Source organism: Onychostruthus taczanowskii, unplaced genomic scaffold, assembly GCF_017590055.1.
Source record: "Onychostruthus taczanowskii isolate IOZ18803 unplaced genomic scaffold, ASM1759005v1 scaffold16, whole genome shotgun sequence".
Classification (NCBI taxonomy): Eukaryota; Metazoa; Chordata; class Aves; order Passeriformes; family Passeridae; genus Onychostruthus; species Onychostruthus taczanowskii.
The window spans coordinates 8,724,616-8,751,312 of NW_024498795.1; the positions used below are offsets into that span (position 1 = coordinate 8,724,616).

General features: G+C 36.0%; 1 protein-coding gene across 2 annotated transcripts in view; it reads right to left on the reverse strand.

The window, feature by feature from the left end:
• Window positions 1–4,972: 4,972 nt before the first annotated feature.
• The window catches only part of SMCHD1 (structural maintenance of chromosomes flexible hinge domain containing 1), a 73,546-nt gene continuing 51,821 nt past the window's right edge, over window positions 4,973–26,697 (reverse strand). The window contains exons 35-49 of one of the 2 annotated variants that reach the window (XR_005952255.1): window positions 25,391–25,478; window positions 24,855–24,986; window positions 23,531–23,680; window positions 20,065–20,191; window positions 19,779–19,898; window positions 18,430–18,515; window positions 17,297–17,419; window positions 16,898–17,088; window positions 16,035–16,144; window positions 14,675–14,745; window positions 13,629–13,800; window positions 11,531–11,689; window positions 10,723–10,846; window positions 9,537–9,785; window positions 4,973–5,089 (exon numbers count right to left, since the gene is read on the reverse strand). Coding sequence is in view for 1 of the 2 variants with exons in the window: in XM_041399391.1 (XP_041255325.1) it covers window positions 9,683–9,785; window positions 10,723–10,846; window positions 11,531–11,689; window positions 13,629–13,800; window positions 14,675–14,745; window positions 16,035–16,144; window positions 16,898–17,088; window positions 17,297–17,419; window positions 18,430–18,515; window positions 19,779–19,898; window positions 20,065–20,191; window positions 23,531–23,680; window positions 24,855–24,986; window positions 25,391–25,478 (1,756 nt within the window). In the remaining variant the exon portion in view is untranslated. Of the gene's footprint in view, window positions 5,090–9,366; window positions 9,786–10,722; window positions 10,847–11,530; window positions 11,690–13,628; window positions 13,801–14,674; window positions 14,746–16,034; window positions 16,145–16,897; window positions 17,089–17,296; window positions 17,420–18,429; window positions 18,516–19,778; window positions 19,899–20,064; window positions 20,192–23,530; window positions 23,681–24,854; window positions 24,987–25,390; window positions 25,479–26,697 lie in introns of those variants that run through there. The other variant, XM_041399391.1, reaches the window with a different exon arrangement.

Sequence of the window (26,697 nt, forward strand, 5' to 3'; positions counted from 1 at the left end):
CACAAAGAGCCACTTCACTGAGTGTATCCTTAGACAGCCAAAACTTCACTGCCTCATGCATGAGTTGTCCTTTTTCCCTTGAAAAAATGGGAATGCTCCCAAGACCTTTATTCCTAGAGAGGTCTGCTAAGTTCAATGGACTTTACAAGTTACAACAGTGAAATCTCGATGGAGAGGGAATGACTTATCATTGTTAGATTACGGGATGTATTTTGTTACATCAGTGTTCTCTGTAAAAACTGAGGAAGAAAAAATGATTTCTCTACCTACTGTGCTTCATTTGTCCTTACATTTTTTTTAGTACTGCATCTACATTTTGCTTTTTCATTTAAGTTCCAGTTCCTGGAATTCCAGCATGATTTGAGCACTTCAGATTGTATTGCAAGAGAAAGTTAGTTCTGGCATTCCTTTGCAGAGAGCAATTTGAAAATTTGACTCAAACCCATCCTACAGACTCAAAAACAAAAAGGAAAGTACATATAATGGTATAATTTTCAAATCTGACTTTTAAGCCAGTCTCCTGGTTTTTTTTTTTTTTTTTTTTTTTTTTTTTTTTTTTTTTTTTTTTTTTTTTTTTTTTTTTTTTTTTGTTAGAGCTTTGTAGTAATTCACTGTCTTTGTCCAACTGCTTCTGACTTTCAGCAGTCCTCTGGAGTTGCTGTCTGGAGTTGGCAACACAGATTACCTTAAAGCATTATTTGCTATGTGGCACATTGAAATGCAACAATGACTTTAATTTATTTATTTTTAGATTCTTTATCCAGTTATGGAATCCGAGTTATTCACTCTTTTATAAACCTTACTTTACAATTACTTTACTTCATTTTCCTTGTGTGTAAGCTTTCTCTGGGAAGGGTCATATATCTGGATTGAGTTACTAGCATGAGACTCTTTCTTTCCCCTCAATTCTGTCTGTGGTAACTGCATATTTGCACTTCAGTCGCCCCCTCAACCTACAGACAGCACTTCATGCCTGACTCATTTCTTGGTGACTTGCAAAACTCTTTTGAGATGCGTAAATGTTGATAATTTTTTCCAGGCTTTAGCAATTTTAATGTGAGGAGCTAGCTTTAAATTCAAGCTTAGATCCTTTGCATGGACATACTCTTTTGTTTTCAGGCAGTCAACAACAACAAAAAAAAAAAAAAAAAAAAAAAAAAAAAAAAAAAAAAAAGGAAAAAAAGAAAAGCAGAAGTCCACAGCCAAATATTGCAACATAGGTTGGATACACATCCAGGGGTGGGAACAAGACAATCCTTTTCTACAGACTGTCTCTAGGGTCTGGTCCTGTTTTTCAGTTGGCAAAAAGTGGTTACAAAACATTTTACACTGACAGCAAAACCTCACTGCTGTTAAGGACAAGGTTGGCTTGGGCCTTTTGAAGGTGCAGGACCTCTGCAGGTTCCTGCTGCCGCTGCAAACACAGACGTTTGAAGCAGTCAAAATTGTACACATTTAAATGAATGATGGTTTCTGCCTATGAGTAAGACTTTGACCCAGTGTAGTAGAGAATCAGACTGCTAAAAAATATAAGACCCCTATGCAGCTGCTCTCTGGTCATTATTGGAACCTTGGATCTTTTTCTGATATATTAAACAAAGGGAGAAAGCGTTTGGTTATCAAAACTTAACTTTGAGTGCAGGTTATTAAATGAGAGTTATACCATCCAAAGCAGTCAGATTTTGCCACCTTAACAGTCAATGATGAGCAGATCAAATTTACTTGCCATCACCATCATGTACACAAATGGATACTGGAAGACCCACAACATTGTATTCTGAGGGTGGAAATCCATTGGCTTCATGTCCAGCAGTACAAAATAGCCAGCAGCTCACACAGAAGTCTACTGCTCCTCTGCCTACATCAATGAATCCTATTTAATCATCTTTATTTTACATCCTAGAGTAATTTACACCAGCTGACTCAACCTGAATTTTAGAAAGGAAATTAAAAATCTTATGAAGTGACATCCAGCATTTCATGTTCAAAGAGTTTTAGATCCTTTGACAAAGATAATCTGATATAATCTGATAGCATTTTTTTTTCTTTTTTTTTTTTTTCATAGAGAGTCTGGTTTTCCTTTTTCTTTTGAGAAGAAGCTTACATTTACTACTCACAAACATTTCTCAATCTTTAATAAATACATATATTATATACAGAAGACAGTTGGTTTTGAAAAGGTAAGCTGATAGGGGAAATAATACAGATGGAAGTTCTATATGTTATGGATTCTGAGATGGCACTATTTATTTTTCATCTAAGTGAAAATTTAAACAGGATTTTACTACTTCTGTATCGCTCTGTGTAGTCGCTTTGTCAAAGTGTTCCAAGAGCAATAACTGGCATTGCCTAAAACCTGAGGAATGTTCTCACAGATTTCCCTCTTTCCCAGGAATCAGAAGAACTGGAAAGAGTGGAGGCAGATATACAGTTAGTGTCCATAAAAAATGTGGCAAATACATTCCAAAGACAGAGCAGACTTAAAAGTGATAGCTGGGATTTTGAAACATCTGAAAACTGAGAACAAGAGATCCAGGTAACAATTATTAAATTTTCTGATTCCCAAAGTTCTAACTGTATTATAGATGTATTGCAAAAAAATACATTTTTATGCAGAACACTAAATGTTTTGTGCTTTTCCAACACAGGAAAAGGAACCCAAATTTCTTTCCCCATCCCCCAAAGTTCTTGCCCCATCCCCCCCACCCCGATGGCATATTTGTTATTATTATTTTTTGCATACAATCTCTGCACATGCAGGAGAGTTTTTCAACAAAGGAAAGGCTCGCATTTGAAGTGGTGTTATGGAAAATGTTCCACATCATCAGGTCCTTGACACATCACACCAATGTGTCAGCATGTCTTTATAAGGACCTGGAACAGTCAGTCTTGGCAACAGAGCTAACCAGCAAACTCTTTGACCCCAAATTCCTCTATTTTGATAATGCTATCATGCATTTGACATAGGGTCACCATTACTCTCTTACATACAGGAAACCTTCATAAGAGAAACTGAGTAATTCTTATTAAAGAGAAATCTAGTTTGAAGTGATAAGCTGGAATCTGAATAAACCATGCTAATTCCAGATAATTCTATTTGCCAAAATTCTAACAAAACTTCCATGTTCAGCTCTTTCTCCAAGCCTGGCAGAGACCTCTCCAGATCCTCAGAGAATGCAAGAGAGTTCAAAAGTTCATTTGTTATTTGCACTTCAACACATTTGGTTAAAATAATGTTTCCAATCTTTCTGAACACCAGAAGTGGTATATATTACAATTCTAAGATCAGAGAAAGTAGAGCAGTTCAGGGAAAAAATTCAACACAAACATTTAAAATGCATTTATGGCATTTAAGAACCAGTGTATGTATATATGTGTATATATGTGTATACATGTGTATATATGGAGCAACTATTCTCCAGTGTACTTGGCATTTTATATGTAAAGCTTATGAAGTATATCTGTGTATATTCAAGCCTGATTATTTTTCTAGAAAACACTAATACTTAAGAAATATTAACATCAAAAATTACTTGGGCCTGCATAGCCTAGAATGCGTGTTCCCACGCTGCGATTCAGTGGGTGATTGAGTAACCGGGAATTAGATGGCTCTGGGAGCCACAAAATATCTCACCAGGATGATACAAAACCTAAAAAATTCAGAGTGCTTTCTTTCCTACAAGAAAAACAGTTTATTTTATCACCAAACCTTTTTTTAAAGGTTAATTCTGTCTTGGTGACCTTTCACCAACCCAGGGAAGTTACCTGATCATAATGGTGAGGAGAAGTGACCCATAAAATCTTCTGGAACAGGGTATTTGGCATAAGTTTCAAGTCCACTGCAAAGATATTTTGTAATATGTATTCACTAGAATCTCAAATCCATGCCTACCTGTCAGTGTGGAAACAGAAATAGGCCTTAGGAGTTGCACTGGTAAGACCATCCTTAATCTGCCATAAATCTCTCCTTCTTAGGTTGATAGATGTGTCAGTCTCTCCTGATAGACTGGTCAACTCTCCTGCTACTCCTTGCATACCTACCTGGTATTCTGTTTTTGGGAATTCCAGCAGTTTCTATCTTTCTGCTCACCTTCCCTGTGCCATCAGCATCCAATTGTAGGGAACATCCAATTGCAGGGAACTCTTATCACACTTCTGAGTCTCCTGGGGACTCTCAAGTCATATGCCAGTAGTCTCCATGGCTGGTTCATGTCTAATCCCAAACTGCTTCAGTCTTGGAAGCATCCAATAACAGGGACATAACAAACTCTCAAGTCTCATTTTGGGAGATGTGAAACTTAAGACCTAAATTTCAAAGCCAAAGATGTCTGATTCCTTATGCTCTTATTGCTTCATTCCCTACCCCACACTCCTCCATTTGGAGTTTTCTGGGGACTCTTGCTTATCTTTGAATCTTGTTTATCTTGGCACAGGAAGGTGCCAAAGATTAGTAGGGTAGAGAGACTCTACCAGCATCACAAGCTTATTCCAGGAACAGTTAAGAGGAAGAAGACCCTTTTGGCTTTGAGCAGCATGAGACAAGTACAGACAGCACTCTGCCAGCACTGTGGCTGGCCTCCCAATGTTTGTTTCCAGAGAAAGAAGGACAAGAGTGGTCAGATCTTGTACAGTTCAGATGCTCTGACATGGACTCCTAAAGGGGCTCATTTCTGGAGGTAGATATAATCTCCCTCCAGAGACCAACTGGATAAATCAGTCTTGGTCTGACCACCCACTTTCAGAGGGACTTTTTCCTTTCAAGCTCTGCACAACAACAAACTGCCTTTGGCATCCAAGGGCTCTCCACTTGGAATGTACTTACAAACTTCAAAACAGTGGTTAAAATGCCAGTGAAGGACATGATTAGTTGCAAGCTTGCACATGTCTGTGCAACACTGCACTGCAACAGCAACACACCACAACTCACTAACTGATCTCACCGGTCCCCATTTTTAGAACCATGCTCCTGCAGCAGTTTGACTCCACCGGCTGTGTTGTATGCCTCAGGTCAGTTCAGGTATGAACGATGCAAGATGAAGTTGCCACACTGAAGGCAGCTCTCTGTAAGCTATTTATCTGCCAAAATGACCTGCAACAGAAGCAGGCTCAATTTCAGCTTGTGAGGCCTTTCATGTGTGACCCAGCCCTCAGTGTGCTTTCACTTCAGCAGTTCTGCTTTGACTTCCCATCACTGCTGGGTTAGCTCTGGTATGCATTACCAAATTTACTCATGACTGCTTCTGCCAAAGTCCTTAGTATAAAGAAGACTTCTAACCATCCCTTCTCACATCTCCCAAGACAGTCTCTATCCTAGAATTGCTCCAGGACTCTGCTGAAGAAAAGAAACTATTGAGCAACTTGTAGAATGGCCTCCTCCATTGTTTCAGAAGAATTCTTTTCACTGCATTCCTCAGGCTGTCATGAATCTTCCTCTTGCTCAACCAGCTCTTCCAGTTTGAGCAGAGCTGGACCTTTGATCTGTATCTTCTGAATCAGTTAGTTTAGGTTAATACACCATCACACAGGAGCATGCACATGCTAAGAGACCCTTAGTTACAAAGAAAGGCTTGTGGAAGTAAGACAGGGCAGGAACATGACAGTCTACCTTTCCCTTTTCTTGTAAGGCAGTCTTTAGCTACTAATTTTATGACATTCCCAATTCATTTCTCTAGTATATTTTGTTTATAAGAACAAGCTAAAAGCAGGAGCTGGATTTAATATGAAACATTTGTTTTCACTAGCTGTTTACTGGGGAAAGTTAACTTTTAAATTTTTGGGATCATTCCCATTTTCCATTAAACAAAGTAGGAGAAATTTTTAATTCAATAGCTCAGTTTTTTATTCAGTAACTTTTGAATCTACCAATTTATTTTTTGTGTGTGAAGAAAGATGAATCAGAGATTGCTGCAGTTAGTTTGTTCATCATTCTTTGAAACTTTTAAGTACACTGAGGGAAAATAATTTTTCTGTTCTTGAAATCAGCCTTGACTGCAATATTTGCTGCATGATATGGTTTAATTGATTTACCAAAGTTGCAGGATGAGGGATAAAGAGGGAGTAAATAATAAGAAATGAGAGCCCACTAAATGTCTTTTCAGTAACTAGAAAGTAACATTAATTTTCTAAAAAAGGTGAATACTATATGATTTAGGCAAAGATTCTTGGGCTGTGTTATTAGATGAAAAAAAAATCTTTCATAAATTGTTCCTAGGTAAGACAGTGAAACACACAGTTCTGCTGATGTAAAAGTTATTTTCAGTTTTTTGAAGGAAGGTCTTAGCAGCCCTGTTTCTCTTGTGAAGTTCACCTGTGCTTGATGGTATGCATACAAACAGGGCCTAAATAGTGTAGTCATAAAGAGCAAGGCTACTGTAAAATAATAACCCCCAAAGTAGTGAGTGGGGATTTCTTTAGAGCCCTCATAAATACTGAGTCCTATAAAATCTAGTCAGAGTTGTTAAGAATACTTTAACATACATTATAAAATTTGTGGAATTTACATATTTAGAAATTGAAAGTGCTGTATTTTTTTTTTTTGCCTCTAATAATTGAAAATTTTCCTTAGTATTATATATAGGCTGTATTAAAATAAAATTGCATTTAATTAGTTTACATGCATACCTTTTTAAAGTCAGTTTTTATTGCTAAAGCTAGGGCTACTCTGCACTTAGAACCATTTCATGGCAGAGAAGACATGCCAGAGAGGCAGAGATAGGGGACAGGAGCAGCTAAAGCACATCCAGTCAACACAGTAGTTCTTCTGGAATTTTTCCACAGTCACAGTGGGTGTGGAAGAGCTTGCCTATGGAAATATAGACTAGAGGAACTGTATGTACACATGTACATATATAACTTGGCATGTGTACGCACATCTACATGTCCATACTTTTTATGAACCTGAAATGATGCATATTCCTGTGGGGAGATGATCTGGTGTGGCAGGAACGTCAAAATCCCTGGATACACCCTGTCGCGCCACAGGCAGAAAGGGAGGCAAACAGCTGCACTTTACTGATACTGGTACTGCTGCCATCAGTAAGACACGTTCTACTTCCAAGATAATAAGCAAACTGACTTTTAAAAAAGAAAACATTAAAAGCGATTTGGGCTTCTCCTATGGTGTACTGCATTCTGGCAGGTGAAAAGGAATTTACTGCAGATCTGGTCTGTGATGGTTGCCTATCCTTGCCGTGTCATCATGAAATGCAACTTTAATGGATTTTGTTTCTTATGTATTAGAAAAACCCAACCCTAAACAGAACAATTTTGGAGCAGAATTTATTGGGAGAAAATGTTGGTGCATGAAGAGAGATGTTTTAATGACAATTCCTTAAAAATGCTTTATTAAATATCCACAAAATGACACTACCACAACTGCAGCAATGTACTATAACAAAAGTCTTTAGAACAGCCGATATCTTTGCTGTTAAAAAGCAAGCAACTTACCTTTCTCTTTTCCCATTGTGACCAACAGAAGAATGAACCATTCCCCAATGGTGACTGCAAATCTCTTTAAAGGCTTAGCTGAAATGGACTTCAGGATAGCAATATAATGCTAACTTAATCAAATATGCATCTACTCTGGAGGTTTCAGCAGAAAACTTCTAGTAATTACACTGCTACAGTCTCACAATGTCTCAATGGACATTTGGAATGCATGTTTTTCATCCAGGCTACTGCTGTAGCAACACCCTGCAGTGGTTCCCTGCCTCCCTTTTGCTTCCTGGGCATCATCCCTTCCTCCTTCTGCCTCACTGCTCTTTCCCTGAACTGCAGCTCTGGTGACAAGGCGACTCTGGCCCTGGAAGAGGCAGAGGAAGTCCCAGACGAGACACATGGCTAGAGAAGTACCGGTGATCCTGGGACAGTAGAGATGTAGAGTCAGGGCCATGATACTGATGGTGGGGCTGTAACACTGCAAGGGTGGTTTGGCAGAAAGGATTTGTCATCCAATCTACCTCCATGGGTTACATGGGGAATCCATCCCCACTCACTTGACAGGCAGTCTCTGCATCCCTGGGTGCTAGCTGAAAAGCAGGCCCAGACCAAAACCACAACCACTTTTTCCCAGTTTCCTGCATGGATTTCCACCAGCCCCATATCAAATTAGTGAGGACAACACACACTGCTCAGCATGACTGAGGTCCCTGCTCTGCTGTATTGCAGAGTAAAGAGTGGGTAAAGGAAAAAAATTGACACTTACCTTCAGAGCTCCAATTTGTTGTCATGACCAAATCAGCTGTCCTCAACAATTTTACAAAGCAGTGACTTGCACTGTGGTAACTTGCTATCACTCTGCTGGAAAATCCTCAAAGTTCCCTGGTGAAATTTTCTGAAATCTGATAGCTATTGCACAAAACTGGAAACCATCCTCAATTTTCTGTTTGCCTCTTCCACCAGGGAGATATATCACATGATGCTAATAGTGGCTACACTGACTACCAAAGGCAAGAGATTAATTCCAACAGGAAACACTTCTGCAGGAATACATATTTAATCCAATAGGATTCAAGGTTATCCAGAGACTGGAGACTGAGGCTAGGCAGATATCAGAATTAAAATAAATGCATTTAAAATAAATACTATCAAGTAACTTGGTGTGGTGGGACAAATTATTACATGGCAAACCCTTCATGATGGCTACCTGATTCAAGACTTGATGTCTAAATTTAGAGAGAAAACCAGAAAAAAAAGAGGTAGGGCTAGCTTAGTTTCTTGCTGGTGTTACATGTTATACTTGAATATATTTATTTTCTTTAAGGGTAGGATAATTTGATGTTTAACCTGTCTTTAAGCTTTGGAAAACCTTCAACCACAAATTACACTGCCTTATTTCTCCTTAAGTTGGAGAAATTTCATTTTATTAGAACTATCACAGAGAAGTATTTTATAACTTCTAGCAGAAGACCACCATGTCTCTTGAAGCCTAAAGTCCTTTTTCAGAAAAGGAGTATGTGTATAAAATGCATGTTGCTGAGAGTACAGATCAGTAGATTTGGCGTCAACATTCACTCCGAAGCAGAAATTCTTTGAGGCAGATGTGAACCCACACATCCTCCACACCCCTGAACACTGTCTCCTATGTTATTTACAGGGCTTCAACTAATAACTATTATACTTTTCAAGTTTAGCTTCCTGCTCTTGCCCTATCTTTTTCTTTCAATCAAGTCTGTTTCCAGCTGCTTGCTCTGACCCTGGCTGAAATTCTATCTTTAATCATGCCTGATCCTCTTCTGCCCTGTTCATCACTAAAATCTTTGCAACGCAGATCATTAAAGCGACCTTTAACTATCTTCCTCAAGACAGCTTGGGATGCTTTTTAAATTAAAATCTCATTTCACGACACAATCTATTCAACACAAGTGATTGTACTGTCAGTGCTTTGTACTGAAGCAGTTTTATTGCAAAGATCTTTTCATAAATAAAAAAGAATATATTTAAAACTTTTTTTTCACACACGAACATAAAAATTCTGAAAGCTTTTAGAAATGAAAATTAACTATACAAAAATTGGGCTAACAATGTTAAATACTTACACTTTTCTTCCTACTAACTGAAATACATTTGTATCTTCTATCAGTATAAAAATCTTCAGAGTAATGGTAATACCGCATAAGTATTTCCTTTAACTGAATGTATTCACATTTTCCATACACAGCTTTTCCCAGCCAGTCTGATCAGTCTATGCCTTTCTTTTCCGTGGAGTTCCATTAAGTTCTGAAGGGGCCATTTGCAGCACTTGCTGTTGCTGCTGCTTTGCAGGAGAGGAGATCCATTCTTCTGAGCTAAACAAAACAGCACAGTGGCTTATAAACAAAGCTTTTATTTTTTATATATATATAAAATATATATATAGCACAGAGCTCCCACAAGTATAAACAATATAACCCCCATATTCGTACACAGCTTTTTATTACTGTATTTATTTTGTTAAAATTAGGAATAGCAACAGGCTAATAGTTTAACTACATAACCACTTTAGTTCTATATGTAGATAAAATAGTAGCAAGTATAAAAATTAAGAGACACAGCACTACAGTGAACACTTGTTTTGAGAATCACATAACACTACTGGGTAAGATTTAAATAATCCCAGAAAAATGACCCTAGCTTAGCAAAGACAGTGATGTAGTCATGAGGAGAGACATGAGGAATGGCAAAGACAGTTTCATGTCACTTTAAAGGTACAGATATAAAGATTTTGCAAATTTGTGTGCGTGTTCAAATGCTCATCAGCACAGAGGGAATGAGAACAGATACATGGGTAAAACACTTTACCACCAGTTCACCTCAGACAGTTACTTAGCAAAAATAGTGTAAGAATGACTATTACATAAGAATAATTATTTCTGTGTTCATCTATTGAGTATTTGACAGCAGACCTTGAAAGAGTTTACAGACCAAGCTATCTCAAATAGTTTTGGGTGTAACAGTGTGGAATACACCAGAAAATATGGGGAATGTGATGAACAAAGATAACAATCAGTTCATAAAGAGAAAAAGAATTAGAATTAGTAAGCAAATCTTTATATGAGGCTTAACTTTTAAATGAGGCAGAAACTTTAAAGAAATTAAAAATTATCTTGAAAATCAGCTTTATGCAAACTCTATTAATTGTTGCTTATTAGATACAAATATGAATTAAAAATATGCAGAATAAACTAGTTTTTGTCTTGAATTCTGATTATGGGAAAATAATGACTAGCCTCAGAAAATACTTACCTATACAATTTTTTCACTGTGTCTCTTCTCATTCTTTTGGGAGGAATGGGGGTGTCAGATATATCTAACATTATAGGCTGAAGTAACGATTCAGCACCTTTATCTGATAAAGCAGGAGTCATACCTATGAAAAAGTTGCAAGTAAGAACCAGTTACAGAAAAATTAAACCTGTTGGTTGCCAATGGGCCCTATAACAACACAGTTAAACCTTTGACTTTAGAAATATCATGAATTTTATGGTTACCTTATATCTGAAACAGAGTTCAAAGATGACAGTTAAAACAATTTATTTATAACTGTCACAGAGTAAATGTTGATTTTTAAAGTATTATTTGATATTGACATAAAAGCCTTGTAACTCAGACAATCCTTGCAGACTTTGGGGTGTTTCTTTTTATAGCACAATGTTTTGATTGTGTTTCCTTAGCAAAAGCAATTCAGCTCTTTACTACACAGTCATTTCCAAAAGCATGCCAATGTTCTGTAGCACGGGGCCAGCCACACTAATAGTTATATAATCTCTTATTAGTGAGATCATAGTTTCATGTTCACAAGACAAACTGACCACATTCTTATTATCTGAACACAATACAGGGCAGTGCTGCTCTAGGCAATATCCACAGCATCATACTAGTACATACAGTTTTTCTATTCTTTCCTTAAAATGTGACATCTCTAAGCTACTATTTAATGTTAACAATTTTCATTCATAGTTTGAACTTCTTAGTTTGTAAGAGCAGAATTCATCTGGTTGCAGTTAACTGTTCTCTTCCTATAGCACACCAAAATTATAGTACAATAACCTACCCAATTTTTGTTTTACTAGCTTGAGGCTTTTCTCTTGCTCAGCAAGTTCCTGTTTTTTCTTTTGCATTTCTGGAGTGTTCAGTGACTGCAAATGTAAATCCAGGTCCTTATTCACATTATCAAATTTAATCACTGCTGCACGGTATTGCTGAAGAAGATCTAATTGATAAATAAAACAATAAGCCACAGAACAATAAGTAAATGACCATTTTGATTTAGAATGCTACCAATACAACTTAGGCAATGTATAAATCCACAAGAAAACACACCTTTCAACAACACTACTTAAAAAAAAAAAATCAAAATTTCTAGTGGCTGTTCTTAAAAATCACTGTTTAAAAAAATCATATCCAATATTTTGACTCCTCTTTTCAAGTCCATATCTTAGATGACCACAAACTCTGAAAATGATGTGGGAAACTGGTATCACTGTACACATCTTGTTGCCTGTGTGCTCCAAGTGAAATTCTCTACCTCTGATGACATTAAGTGCTTGTAGCATGTTGTGTTTTCAGTGCTACAAAGCAGAAGCTTGTATTACTGACTTGAATTGTATTCCACCTTGTGGCCCAAGTGAACATTTACTGAGTTTCACTCTGTCCCACTATGGAAATTTAATCAAGCAGACTCAGATTAACAAAGGTGTATTTTGTTGACAATCCTTTTTCCTCTTTAAACATATGAGACAAAAATTTTTCCACATCCAGGCATTGAATAAATATGTCAAGTAATAAAGGAAGTGTTCAAGCATATTAGCCTGGACTCATTCATTTTACTTTCACGTGAGTACGAGGTATTATGCACAAAGCTTAAATGAACACTAAATTACTTTAAGTTTGCCATGGGGTGAAAGCTCTCACACAGAGAGCTGCTGCAGACTGACAAAAATCTGCAGACTCTTAGTACAGCTTATTTTACAAGTACCTTGCCAGTGTAATAACAGATTAAGCAACTTTTATCCTACAAACATTGAAAAAGAGCATGTCAGAACTAATGCTACGTGTAAAATTAAGTTCAAAACAAGCCCTGTGTAATGAGATGCTGTCCTTGCTGCTGATGGAATTTTATTATGATTTTCCTTTAAATATCTAGTATCTAAGTGAAATTAAAGCATGCCCTTTTCTTCTACCACTATTGCTCCAGTGAAAATTTCAAACTATAGAAAATTTCAAATTAATTTGTATTGGGCAATATTTGAGTTCAACAATTGAAAACACGCTGATAGACAAAGTATGCTAAACCCAGTGTATTTTAGTCTGTGACTCACAGGCTTACTGTGTTTTCCCCAGGCATAATATATTTTTACTAAAATGCTGAGAAAAGACATTTTTAGTCCTTGTTTTTTTTTCCCCTACTGAATTGGTCAGTGCAAAGTAGTTTGCTCATATATATGGCTACTTTAATAGGTATGTGTGTTCTCTCCCCACACCCCTCCACTGCACTGTCATGGATACACTTCATGTCCTTTCTTTTTAAAATTAAGTATTTAAGAACAATCTTGTTTGCAAGTAAGACTTTTCAGTGTTTTACTCATCAGTCAAATCAGTTGTTACATGTCAGAAACTGCACCTTGTAACTTAATTTCTAACCTTTATTCTGAAATGAAGAATCCAAGCACATAAAGAAATGGAAGTGATCCCACAGGAAACAGGGTAGTTTATGAGATATTCTCTCTTGAGAACTTAAATTTTTTTACCACTGTTTCATAGAGCTCACTTGTACTTAAGAAATTTTAAACTGATCATGGTGTTTCCAGAGTAGAAAGACCTAAAACTTGTTTCTCAGTGATGTCAGAATTCAATCAGCTAAAGCTTCTCGTGCGACTGTTTGAATGATTATTACTGCTTATATTCCTTTAATAAGACTAAGAAAAAAGGGATTGTTTCATTATTACTACCTTTTATTTTAGGAAATGTAATAGCTATAAGCTTTTAAGAAAAGGCAAATTTATAAACAGAACACTGTACAGCTCCTACTTCTTAAAATAACTGCATGCTAAATTGAAGTTTTCCTTTCTGTATTACATCAGAGAATAAAAAACACAGGACAAGCAATATAGTTTTGTAAGTTTTATATGTTTGTGACTTCATTAACCCACCTATCTGTCCAGAGATAGTAGAGTAAAGTTTTGGCATTGGTGCTCCAAATACCATTCCTCTGAGCTTGTCCATTGGAGGAGCTTTATTCTGCAGGCCTCCAAATTTTCCATTGCTGCGAATCCTGTCTCCTTCCCTAGTCAGCAAGGTAGGGCAGTGTGTAATTTTTACAACCTGCACAGGTACAAAAATCGAGAATAAATTAGTAACTCCACAGAAACTCTAAGTTTTCAGCAATGCTGCAGTGAACCTTTGTATTTTTCAACTGCAATGCAACTTTGTCCCCTAAAGAAAAACATATTTTCTGAAATTACATTGTGACTTTGCTTTCAAGCAACAGAATGCGTATATTAAAATTAAGCATTATTGTCAATATTTATGAAACCAGTTTTTTTTTGGTTTGTGTTCTCATATTTTACCAGAAATCTGAAGGCAGAATTTAGATCTATACCTGGGAGAAGCTGATTATCAACATATATTAGGAAGCAGTGGCAATCAGTACAGTTCTACATTCTTATGCTCAATCATTTTTTTTATTCTAGCAAACTCATAGGCTGAAAGTACAAGTGCCCAGTGTCAGCACTTCCTCAGAAACTCTTTCCTGCTAAAACACATACCATTAAACCTAAATAAAATGGGTCTCTAAGATATCCAGTAAGTTTCACATCAAATTTTTAGTCAAGTGGACCTGAAATTTCACCATGTGCCTTAGACTCCTGTGTTTTATGACACAGAATGACTAGGAAAGTACAGAAGAACTTGTGCTTAACACTAACACAGCCAAACTGAAGATGCTTATCTTTGGAAACATGGTCCCACGTGCCATAGCAACATTCACATAATGGAATTTGTTGAATGGAGCAAATTTTGTCAGTGCCAATAACAGAGATTTCATTCACTGTTAAGTGCTTTGAGACCCACAGACAGTAAACACACTTACAGCTAACACAGCATTAAACTTGGCAGTTACTCTAAGTTTTTAATGTATTAAATATGTAGCTCTACAATATATCTGTATCATAAAATTTAGAGAAAATTTGAAACATACCTCTTTTCTGTAGTGGTTGGCAGCATCCAAGTTATCTATAATGATAGTATCACCCAAGAGCATACCAAACACTGAAAAATATAATTTTTTGAACTAAGAAATTTCACTGGAGCAAAGCAACTTGAGTTTTCAAAAGTCAATTCTGAGGCATCATTATTACAGCTTCTAAGATAAGTGCAAGGGAAATCACACGTAAATAATTTTTGTTTCAACAAATTCTCTTGAGGTTGAGACAGTTATGCGATCTTCTGCTTTCATCAGTGAATTCATAAGGAAAAACATTAGTACATTTAAGTGTCTTTTGGCATAATTGAGTGCATTTTCCAACAAAATACTCTTGATACTTTACATTGATCAAGACACACATAATAAAATTCCAAGTTTCATTAAATTATATAAATGCTATCTTCTTAAAAATCCTCCTGGAATGTTGAATTTTGTTCTCAGTTTCTTAATATTTTTCTTCGTATTTCAATGGTTTATCAAAGAAAAAAACCATTCCCAGGCAAATGATCCAACTGAGCTTAAGACTCTTCTGCTAATAAAAGTCTGTTCCACACAGAATCTAACAATGTATTCATGCACAAGATACGTCATGCAACGTGGTTTTTCAATTCCCTCAAGGGGCATGAAGAAGAACTTATAGTTAAAAGTCTGTCAATATCTAACTTTCTGAAAATGCACAGGGTTAAAAATTGGTCTTTATTATCAGTAGAGAGGAATACTTCAATAGTGGGAAGTCGTGAAATAAAATGCAAAACTTACTGAAGTAACTGCAGATGTCAACTCTCCATATAAAGGAGCAGACCTACTTAATTTTAAAAAAAGTGCAGGAAAAGGTAGGGATTGCTACATTGTTAGAAAGAGCAAGAGTACGATAGTTTCCTAAACTAAAATCTACATAAAAATTGAAAGATTTCTCACAACTATTAAGCTGTTGAAGCATAACATACACAGTTATGTACAGTTCAGTCTGCATGTACTTTAATCTATGTATTACATATTTCTGAGAAGAACCAAACTAGAAACAAAGCCTAACAAAAGGCTTTATGAGATTATAAAATTCATCTTGTGATGGTCAGTTCCCTCTGCAGGAATTTAAAAAAGAAAAAACCTGCCACACATCTAAGTAGAGAAAATGAAACTAAGACAACAAGCAGAAGAAAGTGGTCATGGTTGAAATTTTCACAGCTTTTGTTTAAAAATAATTAATGCTAATGCCCTCCTATTTTTATCAACAGAACTCAGGCGGAATGTACGTTGGTATTTGCAAATGTTGAAGGGATTATAATTTGTGATGTTTCTGCATTTCATTCTTTAAAAGAAAGAAGTTATTAATGATTTCTTTCTTATCATTTACCTGTTTGACAATGCTCTACATTATCTGGAAATGTTAACAGATCTCTGGCAAATACAGGATTTCCAATAGGCCTGAAGAAGGTTCTTCCATTTCTCATGTGAGGTAAAGGTCTGGTTAAAGAACGGGGACAGCAAAGGAGAAGAAAAAAAGAAAGCAATTTGTCATTATTCTAGTCCGCAATCTCCAATGGAATTGAATGCATCTTAATACTTCCACATTAGATAAATGATCGCACCATTATCTGAAATGCCAGTTACATTAAAGATGTTTTAGTGAAACGCTGATTTGTTATGAGACATTATTTCCAACAAAATCATATGACTAATTTATGGACAAGTTTTAGTGCACTGTATTATGAAAACTGAGAATTTGAACATTCTAAATACATTTATACATCAGATCTTTTGTAAAGGGCATTCTTATTATATTAGCAGTCACCTTCATAAGCAAATTATTTTCAGGAGCAGAAATACTGTACTTTATTTTTCAGGCTACTGAAATAGCAAAATGACTTTCTATTACTACAGATGATTTCAGGAATGTATTTTGAAACTGGATTTTTGAAAGTTATAATCTGATTAGAAGCACTATAATTATTTAAAATAAATTCCTGCTCTAGAAAACATGCAGACATGAAGAAAAAAAAATACACAAACTCCTTATTATATAAAGAACATCACACAGCAGTTAAAAACGTAAAGCTGAGATTTCAGCTAACACTTCAAGTGAGATTACTGTTGCTATAATAATAAACCCAGGAATTTATACATCAAATCTTAATTGAAGTTAACAATCAAATTAGACAAGAAAAAAGAGTTGAAGTATGTAATACAAATGCAGAACTTTCATTTTTTTTCCTCTACCTGGTCCAATCTGGAAGTGTCTTCTTGTAAATAGAATCAAGGGGTAACACTTGCTGTCGACCTTGAGTTTCATCGAAGATAGAACGCGCAGCTTCCGTGGTCAGTGTGACTACACAGTCCATGTCACTTGCCAGGTGCCAAGAGATGACTTTTGCTGCTTCGTTATCCTCAATTTGAGCTAAATGTGCAATCTGCACCAGAGAAGTTACAACAGTCAAAACAGAAACCAAGACCACATCCCCTTTTCATAGTAATTACAATAATCCTGCAACTTCAGACAGACATTTAATTCCCTGTTGATGGCTCTGTTAGGGCAGCTGGTCATTGGATAATTTTTCATCACTAGCACTTTGTGGAACCAACAGAACTCATTAGAAGGCTCCCTGCAAGAAAACTCACCTTGCCTAGAATATCCTGGCTACCTTTTGGGTAGTTTGGGAGTGTACAAGTTCTCCTTGGCTGCTTCATTACTCCTTCTTGTTCCAACATCTTTTTTTTCAGAAGAGAATCTACATACTGAAGCTGAGAATGAAGATTTAAAATCAGTAAGCATGTATGAGTGGACTGAGCAGCAGAAGTAGTTATCTGTCATCAATTAACTTTCTAACAATAACATTCAATAACCTGAAACAGACTTTTAATGTATAAGGGACCACCATGCACAATCCCAGAGAAGAGCAAAGGGAAAGCTCACTGCAATTGTGACCAAACTTTTTAATTACTTTTTTTTTTCTTTCTTCAATTTTTAAGGGTTTCAGGGAGCATTTCACAAAGAACTATCAGTGCTTGATTAGAGACAAAAGTGAAGAAAGTTTAAAACAGCAGGAAGATACAATCATGAATGCACAAAAAGAAACCATTTCAGAAGGTGACTATGTCCAGCCTTGAAAAATTTAGCCAGCAGGGGGAATTTCAGTACTGTGACTGCAATTTAATTCTACTGATTTGTGATTAATGACTATAACTTGGTCTTATTTGATCTAAAGATAATTGTTTACATAGGTGTTTTCTTCCCCCAAATGTTAGTAGTTTGAAAACTTTTTAAAGTTTCTTAAAACATAATTGGATCTCTAAGGGAAATTAGTAATGGGGTACATTGCCCTGAATATTTCCAAACTTACTTTTACATTAACTTTGGCAGTAACATATGCAATTCTCTGATTCTCTAAAAAAAAGTGCTTTCCTTTGGCTTACTTATGCCAGAATACATCCCATATATATTGACCAGCCTCCAAAAACCTACTGTAACATCTAGCAGTACCAGTAACACTGGTAACCTTAGCAGAAACATGACCAGCAGAAAAACAAGACCAGGATATAAAATACAAGGTTTTTGTTAGTTCTTTAACAGTATTTTAAAAGATCCTCACACTAACAGAACAATAAAAAAAAACCCTTAAGTTGGACATTGATTCACAAATTTTTCTACAGTTTAAATTTTCACTGTTTTGGTAACAGGTGTGATTCAGCAATATTATTATTGATATTAATTTCAGATATATTAATGGAGTTTAGTAAGAATCAAGTCATACTGTGTTTGTCTCTGGTAATTCAATTTGGTGCTTTTTCAGTTCATTCTTCAGGAGAGCTTCTCGCGTTTCAGCTTCTTTAACCTGACCTGAAACAAAATCAAAAGAGACTGAGGAAGTGAAAGGAAGCAATGGAACACTTAGAGAATTTCTTACAACTTTTCAGAATTATGCCAGCTGCAACTGACCCTATCTACTTAATTTCAGCACAGAATGTAAGAATTTTTCAACAAAAATCTTGCGATTTTGTCCAGTTTCTAAACAATTTCAGCAGATGCCACACCTTCAGCTTCAAGAAGCAAAGGGGCCTAGACCTTATATCAGTCTGAGAACATTAGCTGGTTCTAGTTTTCATCGTTAATTATCATTATAAATGGTTCTCCAACAGGGAAATGGCAAGACAGAAGAGAAGAGTGGTGGCTGGCACTACCTTCTTTTGTCTGTTATATGGGACACCACTTTCTCAACACTATTTCCTCAGCTCTCATATCTGAATTAATTTCAAAAACAAATGAGTAAACAGGTGAGTTGCTTTCCACCCTCTATTCACAACATGTTTATATTTGAAATTATCTTATTACTCAAACATGAAGTGTAATGCTGTACTCTAACTTACTTTCTGCAGATGTGCATGTATGAAACAAATATTTTATGCCTTTCACGCTGGAATTCAAGATTTTCCATTCATAATGGAAATATGAAATATTAAAATGACAAGAAACAGCAGCATCTTCTATGCCAATCTGCTTTATTTACACTTGGTGATTATTTAAAATAAAAATTTAAAAAGCAATTATTAAAACAAACCTTTTGATCAACAGGCAGGATGATTCAAACAAAAAAACCAGCAAAGAAAACATGTCCTTCATTCATAAAGAATTACATTTGCTGAAGAACATAAACAATTACACAACACTTCTGAATAATGTACAAAGGATCAAACATGAGGGGGAAAAGTAACATTTTGAAAACCTAAGACTTAACTTTTAAAAAGGTGATTATCTATAGTTCATTCTTCTTAAATTGTTTTTAGGCAACTGTTGAATTTCCAGATGTATGAGCACACAAAGATGGGAGTAAAAGGCAGTCATGGATAAAAAGAACACCAACTTTTTCTCCTTTTGATAATTCTGATGTAAGACATTCTACACCAAACCAAGACTTTTATAGGTAGGAACATCTAATGCTAAATAATTAGATGCTTCCCTGCAAGATATATACCCCTTCTGTACCCTCTAATTACTATCTCTCATGATTTCAATATTGATTTTTCTCCCCTTCTCTATATTCTCAAAATCATTATAGGATGGAAGTTTAATTCACAGAAAAATTATTTACATATTTGAACTTACATTTTATTTCAGCTACGAGCTGATTCGTAGTATCAAACATCTTTCTGTAAAGATCTATGGACTTAGATAATTGGTCTTTCTCCCTGGTCAGTGTTGCCATCAGCTGCTGCTTCTTGGAATCTACAGAAATAAACATATTCACTTTTAGAAAAACATACAGTAACATGTATGTTTTAAGCATTAGCAAAAATCTATTAAGCTATTACATAGTTCTGAAAGCATATTAGGGATCCAAAAATAGCTGATTCTAAGGAAAAGCAAGTATTTGAGAATACTTGAAACATACCATTGTAAAACATAAATGAGAGACAATATGGTTCCAAAGGTTTTTTCAAAGCTGGCAGACGTGGCTCAAAGACAAGAATATATTCAGTGCTATCTCTTCCAGGACTGTCTTCAGCCAGCACTAAATTCTAAGAAAATAAACAAACAAATATAAGTTTATGGCCAAGCTTGAGGTTACACACAAAACAAACATTCTTCAGATGTAAATCTTGTAAGTTACATAACACATGATGTCTATACAGTAGACAGCCTTTTATAACAATTAAACAAAAGTAAAAATACAAAGATACAGCTATTTTATTATTTAAGAATTAAGATTGTCATTTTACCTGTTTAAAAAGTCTTAGTATTTTTGGCTATATATTTTATTTCAGAGACACATGCTCAGAAATAATATCCTCTGCACTGTCTGATAAGCAAGATATCCTCAGGTGTACTTCATTCAGTATGTGAAATGTAAACAGATCATTAAAAAGAAAGACCCAAAGCATAAATGCAGAGATGGAAGAACAAACTATTCCCAGTACTTAGTTAAAGTTACTGCTGTTACCATGGAAATAGACAGCAAATCCCAAATGAATGAACAATATACATCCAAACACTATCATAAACATTTAACTTCTTATCAATTCCTTATTGAAAAGGCATACTAAATCTTTTGCCTTACTTTATAAACGTGAGAAATATCATAAAACCATACAGGGTAAACAGAAATAAAATTAGTAAAGGTACTATCTGAATGCGTTGCTACTTTGGGAAAGGTATCATGCATAAAATGAAAAATTCTTATAATAAAACTCATACTTTAACATGTAGAAATTGCTACTCAACTGGCCAAATCAAGACAGTGATGGTTGCAGCCTAAAAGAAGAGATAGATATATAACCTTCAAAGACAGCTTCACAGCTTTCAAAAATATTGCAGCTACATATTTTATCAGGAGCAGTCTGTAGTGGAAATATCTTTTCCTTAGAAAAGATATGCCAACAAACATGTTAACATTTTCCTTCACTAAACAAGTTTAGTATTCCTGAACTTGTGACTAAGGATAAACATGTCAGATTATCACTTTCATCATTTGTGCTAATTGCATACAACTGTCTTTACAAACAATATGGGACAATTTCAAAATACTTGAAGAAAACAAGTATGTCCCTTCCCTCCTCATTACAAGTCATATGAAAAGGACAGGGCATCACAACCAACAAATCCTTTCCACATGGGTTTTGTGAGTAGTCTGAAGTCAGTGAACTCAGTATAAACCAGATGCCTGAAAACTGCCTGAGGTGGGGAAGAGATACTGGGTTCACTGAAACGCAATTGGTCCCCATGGATGACTGGGGAACACAAATTACTGTCATAAGTAGCAGAATATCTTCAGATCATAGTAATAAAAAGGAATAAGCATGCAAAACCCTCCATCTTCCACCAATCCAGGAATACCTACGTAGAAAAAAAAGCACCCTATTGGCTTACTAAAAAAGAAAAAAAAGGGGGGGGGAAGGGCAAATCAAGCCAAACAAACAACCCCCCAAATACCATGAAACTCAGCACTCTCCCCTCCATTACACAGGTCAGGTTTGTCACTGATGGGGAACTAGAGAATTCAGGTCACAATTATGGAACAGAAGGTTACTACATGGAGACAAACCAAAAAAATTATTTCTGCATTAACAAAATCTTCAAAATCATCCAGTAATTTTATCTGAACCATCACAGGTTGTATACGGAGTTATTGTTACCCATATAAAGGTGTTCAATTTACACCTTTTACCACAGGTGTAAATAGAAGAATTGCAGTGTTTTGTTAGACCAGTAGTTTTAGCTGATCTTTTAGCTATACTTTTGCACCTTTTCTTAACTCCATCTGCCTGAGAAAAATGTCTTCACAAACCCGTTAATTACTCCTGAAACATGTTACGGAAACCAGAGAAACCCAAGAGTGTACCATAAATCAATCGGTATATTAATTTTATCTGATACCTCTATTCAGTCTCTGCGTTTTATTTTACTAGGTTGGTTTTCATCCATATTTTGTCACTTTTCTGTATGGATTAGAGTTTTGGCCCATTAATAACATTTGGCCATGTTAACTAGATGTTTCTGTTCCTGACTGTTACTGACAGAGAATAACTTATGCTGTGTCATTCAGTTTCATATATGTAGCTCCATAAAAGCAGTCAATGTACTGAATAAATATATTATAAAAAATTTTCTATGTAGGACCTGTAGATTTTAGGATTCTACTGTAGTCTTATGGTGGGGATTTCCAAGATGTATTTGGAGAATTCGTTTGGATTGCTATGCAGCGTCTGTCTCCACTTGGCACACACTGATGTTGGTCTGTCATAAAGCTGCTTCCAAAGAGCGAGCTAGAAAAGGTGGCTGAGAAAATGTCCTTAAAAAGTTGGATCCTCCTTCAGTACACCTTCTAACTGTTTGAAGACTTCTGTAGATGTCAGACTTTTAAAAGAAGTGACAACCAAATGAAGTAGGGGTATAATTTTGTTCTGCCATTCTTACATATTTCAAGTTGAAAAGAAAAATCAATATACAACTGTTTCACTACAGGAATACTACCGATTGAAGTTCTGTGCAGGCTTGAGATTGTAGACAAAGATTGTGACATTCTACACAGAAGAAACGCCACATTCAGTTGGATTTTCTTTGGTGTGTTTTGAACAGCTCCTGGTTTTGAGCATGTGCACATTTTACACTGTGTCTATGATATTTTATAGCAGCTGTGACAGATGGAACTTAGAGGTTTTAAAATTCAATTTGCATTTGCTGAAGAAAAAGTGACTGCAGTGACGTGACTACAATATGCAGTACTTTCAGAGTATGCATGACGTCAGAGATTCAAACCAAAATAAGGAAAGCATTTTTAACAGCCAGGTGCATTAATGAGTGAAACAAAGCACAAAGAAAAATGGCAGTTTTATCCTTGCAAAATGAGGGTAGGACGCCTTTCTACGAAGTATATATATGCCCACTACTTAGACAAAAAGTAAAGAGAGCCTAGCAAAATTTAATTAGAAATATATGAAGAAGTCATTCTAAATGATCTTAAGATATAACAGCCTGAGAGTATTAAAAATGAAAATGTAAAATGCCGGTAATAGTAATGGTTTAAGTAAACTGGTTAAGTGTTATTCACATGTGAAATTCAAAGGAAGAAAACATTTTTCCTGGATTTTCCTGAATGTACTGGTCCCTAACTGAAAGTATCTGTACACTTCCCTCACTTGGAAAGGATAAACTTTTTAAAGAATGTCCTTCCTTCAGGTTTTCTGAAAATCAGCAACCAAACACAGAAGAAATAAGTATCTACTTATTTCTAAGGGAAAGCTATAATATAAACTAAATCTCCACAGAACACAATGAGGTGTAAGATAACTTTAAAACTGCAGCAAAATAAGCCTCACACAGTGACAGTGTGAACAGAGCTCTGTATTTCAGTCACTTACAATTTCAGCTGATCCACTCTCCAATGGAAACTCTACTGTACTGACTTTCCCCTGAAACTGCGGGATCTCTATATCTTCTTCATTGGGGCTTTTAATTTTTGCTATTATTCTGCCAACCAGATCAAGTCCAGTGTGGTTGTTATATTCATCCTGTGAGTAAAAAAGAAATTAAAGTTAGTTTGGGACTGATAATAATCAATTCCTGTACTGCCCTGGATTTATATGGCAGGGTGCTAGCAGTTTCTGCAGAGGCAGCCTCTGCGAGGAGAGGCTGGACATGGCCAGTGCTCCGACTGCGCACTGAGCCAAAATGGTGTTTCTTTATGTTTAAGAATGGGCAGAAATGCACAGGCAGGTGAGAAGGGAAAAAAAAAAAAAGAGAAAACAGTAGATGGTGAGAGAAGGAACAGCAGGAGGAGCAGAAATTCCCCTGCAGCTCAGAGGGAAACTACACTGGAACAGGTACTTGCCTGTAGCCAATGAAGAACCACAGCGGAGCAGAGACCTGCATGGAAGCCCATGGAGGACCCCATGCTAAACCAGGCTGCTAATTCCTGGACTGCAGCCTGTGGCAAAGGCTTACAGTGGAGCAGTTTGTGAAGGACTGTGGCCCATGAGGGGACCCACACTAGAACGGGGAAACTGAAGAAAAAGCACTGGCAGGAAAGAGCTGAGGAGCTGTTGACTGTGGTCCCCATTCTCCATCCCCCTGCACTGCTTGGGGGAAGGTACAGGAATCTGGAACAAAGCTGAGCCTAGGAAGGGTGGGGCAGCAGGTGTTGCTTTAGTTTTTTGGTCTTTGTTTCTTATGACACAAATCTTTTTTAACTGGGAATTAAATTAAATTACTTTTCCACAAGCTGAGTCTGCTTTGTTATTAAGATAGCTTCTAAGTGTGTCCTTTTATCCCTGTGAACACTCAAAGTTCAAGAAACCTTATTTTTGGTAATATAAGATTTCTAACAGAAACTGTACCTGGGAAGAAAAATCATGGAAAGAAATATCTGCTGTACATGCAAGTGTTTTCCCACTAGAATCTATTCTTGAAACAATTTTTTTGTGTGCAATAAAACATGGATTTCAACTGAAATACCTGACAGCAAGGACTAAACATTTCATTTACATATGGATGACAGCTTTGGTCATCCATATGTAAATTGAAGAAGATGGACCTGTCATATGCTGAAAAATCACTGATTAACATCTTTTTTAATGAAGTGAATCTGCAAAGAAACAGTAGCAAATGCCTTACAGCAAAATTCAACATAGTTTCAGCAGTCTTCTATATTTCCTTAATTATGATTTTGTATAGTAGTATAGTTACCATTAAATGGAGGTATAAATCCTTGACCAGTGTACGGCTGGTAAGAGCTCGAACATTGGAAACTGCTGGAGTAGCTGGTAAAGAATCAGGTAACAAGCGTACAGGGTCATTAGGTACAACTTCAATTATAATCTAGCAGAAAAAGAAGGAAAAATGGAACAAAACAAAATAAAGACTGATATAATTAACTACAAATCACCTGCACACCTGGGTTGCTCAAAAAACACTGAAACAAATGTATGCAAAATTTACAGACAGACCTGAAATAAATTAGCACAACCACAAAGAAGTTCTGCTAGGTTGCAAATTATGCACCTCTGTTAGACTGTCAAATTGTTGGTTATAGAAATTAATGAAAACATATTTTGATAATCAACAGTTTGAAATGAGTAACTATCAAAAATAAAAATATAATTTTTTTCAAAACTTGTGAGTGAAATATTTCCATTCTGAACATAAAAAGTACCTTAACACTTTACCCAGATGATTCTGTATTATGTGTTCTTGGCTACTAGCAATTAATTATAGATACAAACCTGCTCACTGTTGAGCATATTTGTCTTATCCATTGCAAAGGTAAACTGGATCACATAAGTGCCCACTCTCTCTGGAACTACTTTATCCCTAAAAAAAACCAAAAATAAAACCCAAGCAAATATGAGACTATATTATAGTCACAAGTATGTAAGTACACAAGCAATTAAAACTCTGAGTAGTCCTCCAAACTAGTTAGAAAGCCCTACTAAGGCATAATACTCCTCCTTCAGCAAGGAGGCCATCAAACTTCCCTGAGAATTAAGAGTATGGCTTTTGGAAGCTTGAGCAAGGGAAGTTTCCTCCAAGATTTTGTCTCTTCTAGTTGACAGGAAGTTTATCATGGCCCTATTCAGAAATCTGCAAGCCTAGACCATTTAATTTCCTATTCAGAATTTTCATAAAGCTACCAGAACAAAACATAGACATGTCTAGATCTGGAACAACCACCATTTCTCTCCAAATTTAATAAAATTTTCATAAAATCAGAGTATCTAATTCCTTTCTTGGTCAGATTGTACAAAGTTGGGTGACTTGGACCACTGGTCAAGGCTGAGTACAGTGAGAGAGAAATAAAGATTTTTCCTTCTAACTTACAGCACTCCAGAGTGTAGACCACTGGCGAAGAACCCCTACCACCAAAACACGAAGAAAAGCCCAGACACCTGAGGTTCTGCTGCTATAATTTCACCCAGCAAGGAAGGTCATGCGCATCCAGAGGACCTTTGCAGTATTCAGCAAGGGACAGCAGTGACTTCAAAATGCTTGCAAACTTTTGAAGAGATGCAAGCAGCCAAGATGTAGGTATTTCTCCAAGCATGACATGTGGCATTCCTGAATTATTAAGAACTCTTGTTTTCAACATATAGCAGTTTAACTGTTTAACAACATTAAGTAATTTATTTCTTCTGATTTTGTCTGGGAAGGACTATTATGCAAGATTCCCTGGAATGCTGAGCTTGGAAAAAATGAAATCTCAAAGCTTTAATATTTCTAGAATAGCCCATGACTTTTCATTTTTTAGCTTTCACGTACAGAAGTAACAATTCTTTTCTTCATTTTATCTAGCTTAAGACTGACAGTAGCATCTGCCTTGTCAGGACACGTTAACACACTAATTAGTAAATAATCAGCTAAGGATCTCATGGTGAACAGACATAGGCTTTAGAAAAAGAAATTACAATTGCTATAGAAGTTGTTTAAGACTGTGTAATGGCATCCATGTTACTGACTGGCAATAAATAGATAATAACCTTCAGAGTGTGCCAAGAACAGGAAAACTTGAAAGGAAGTCAACTGATAGACAGTG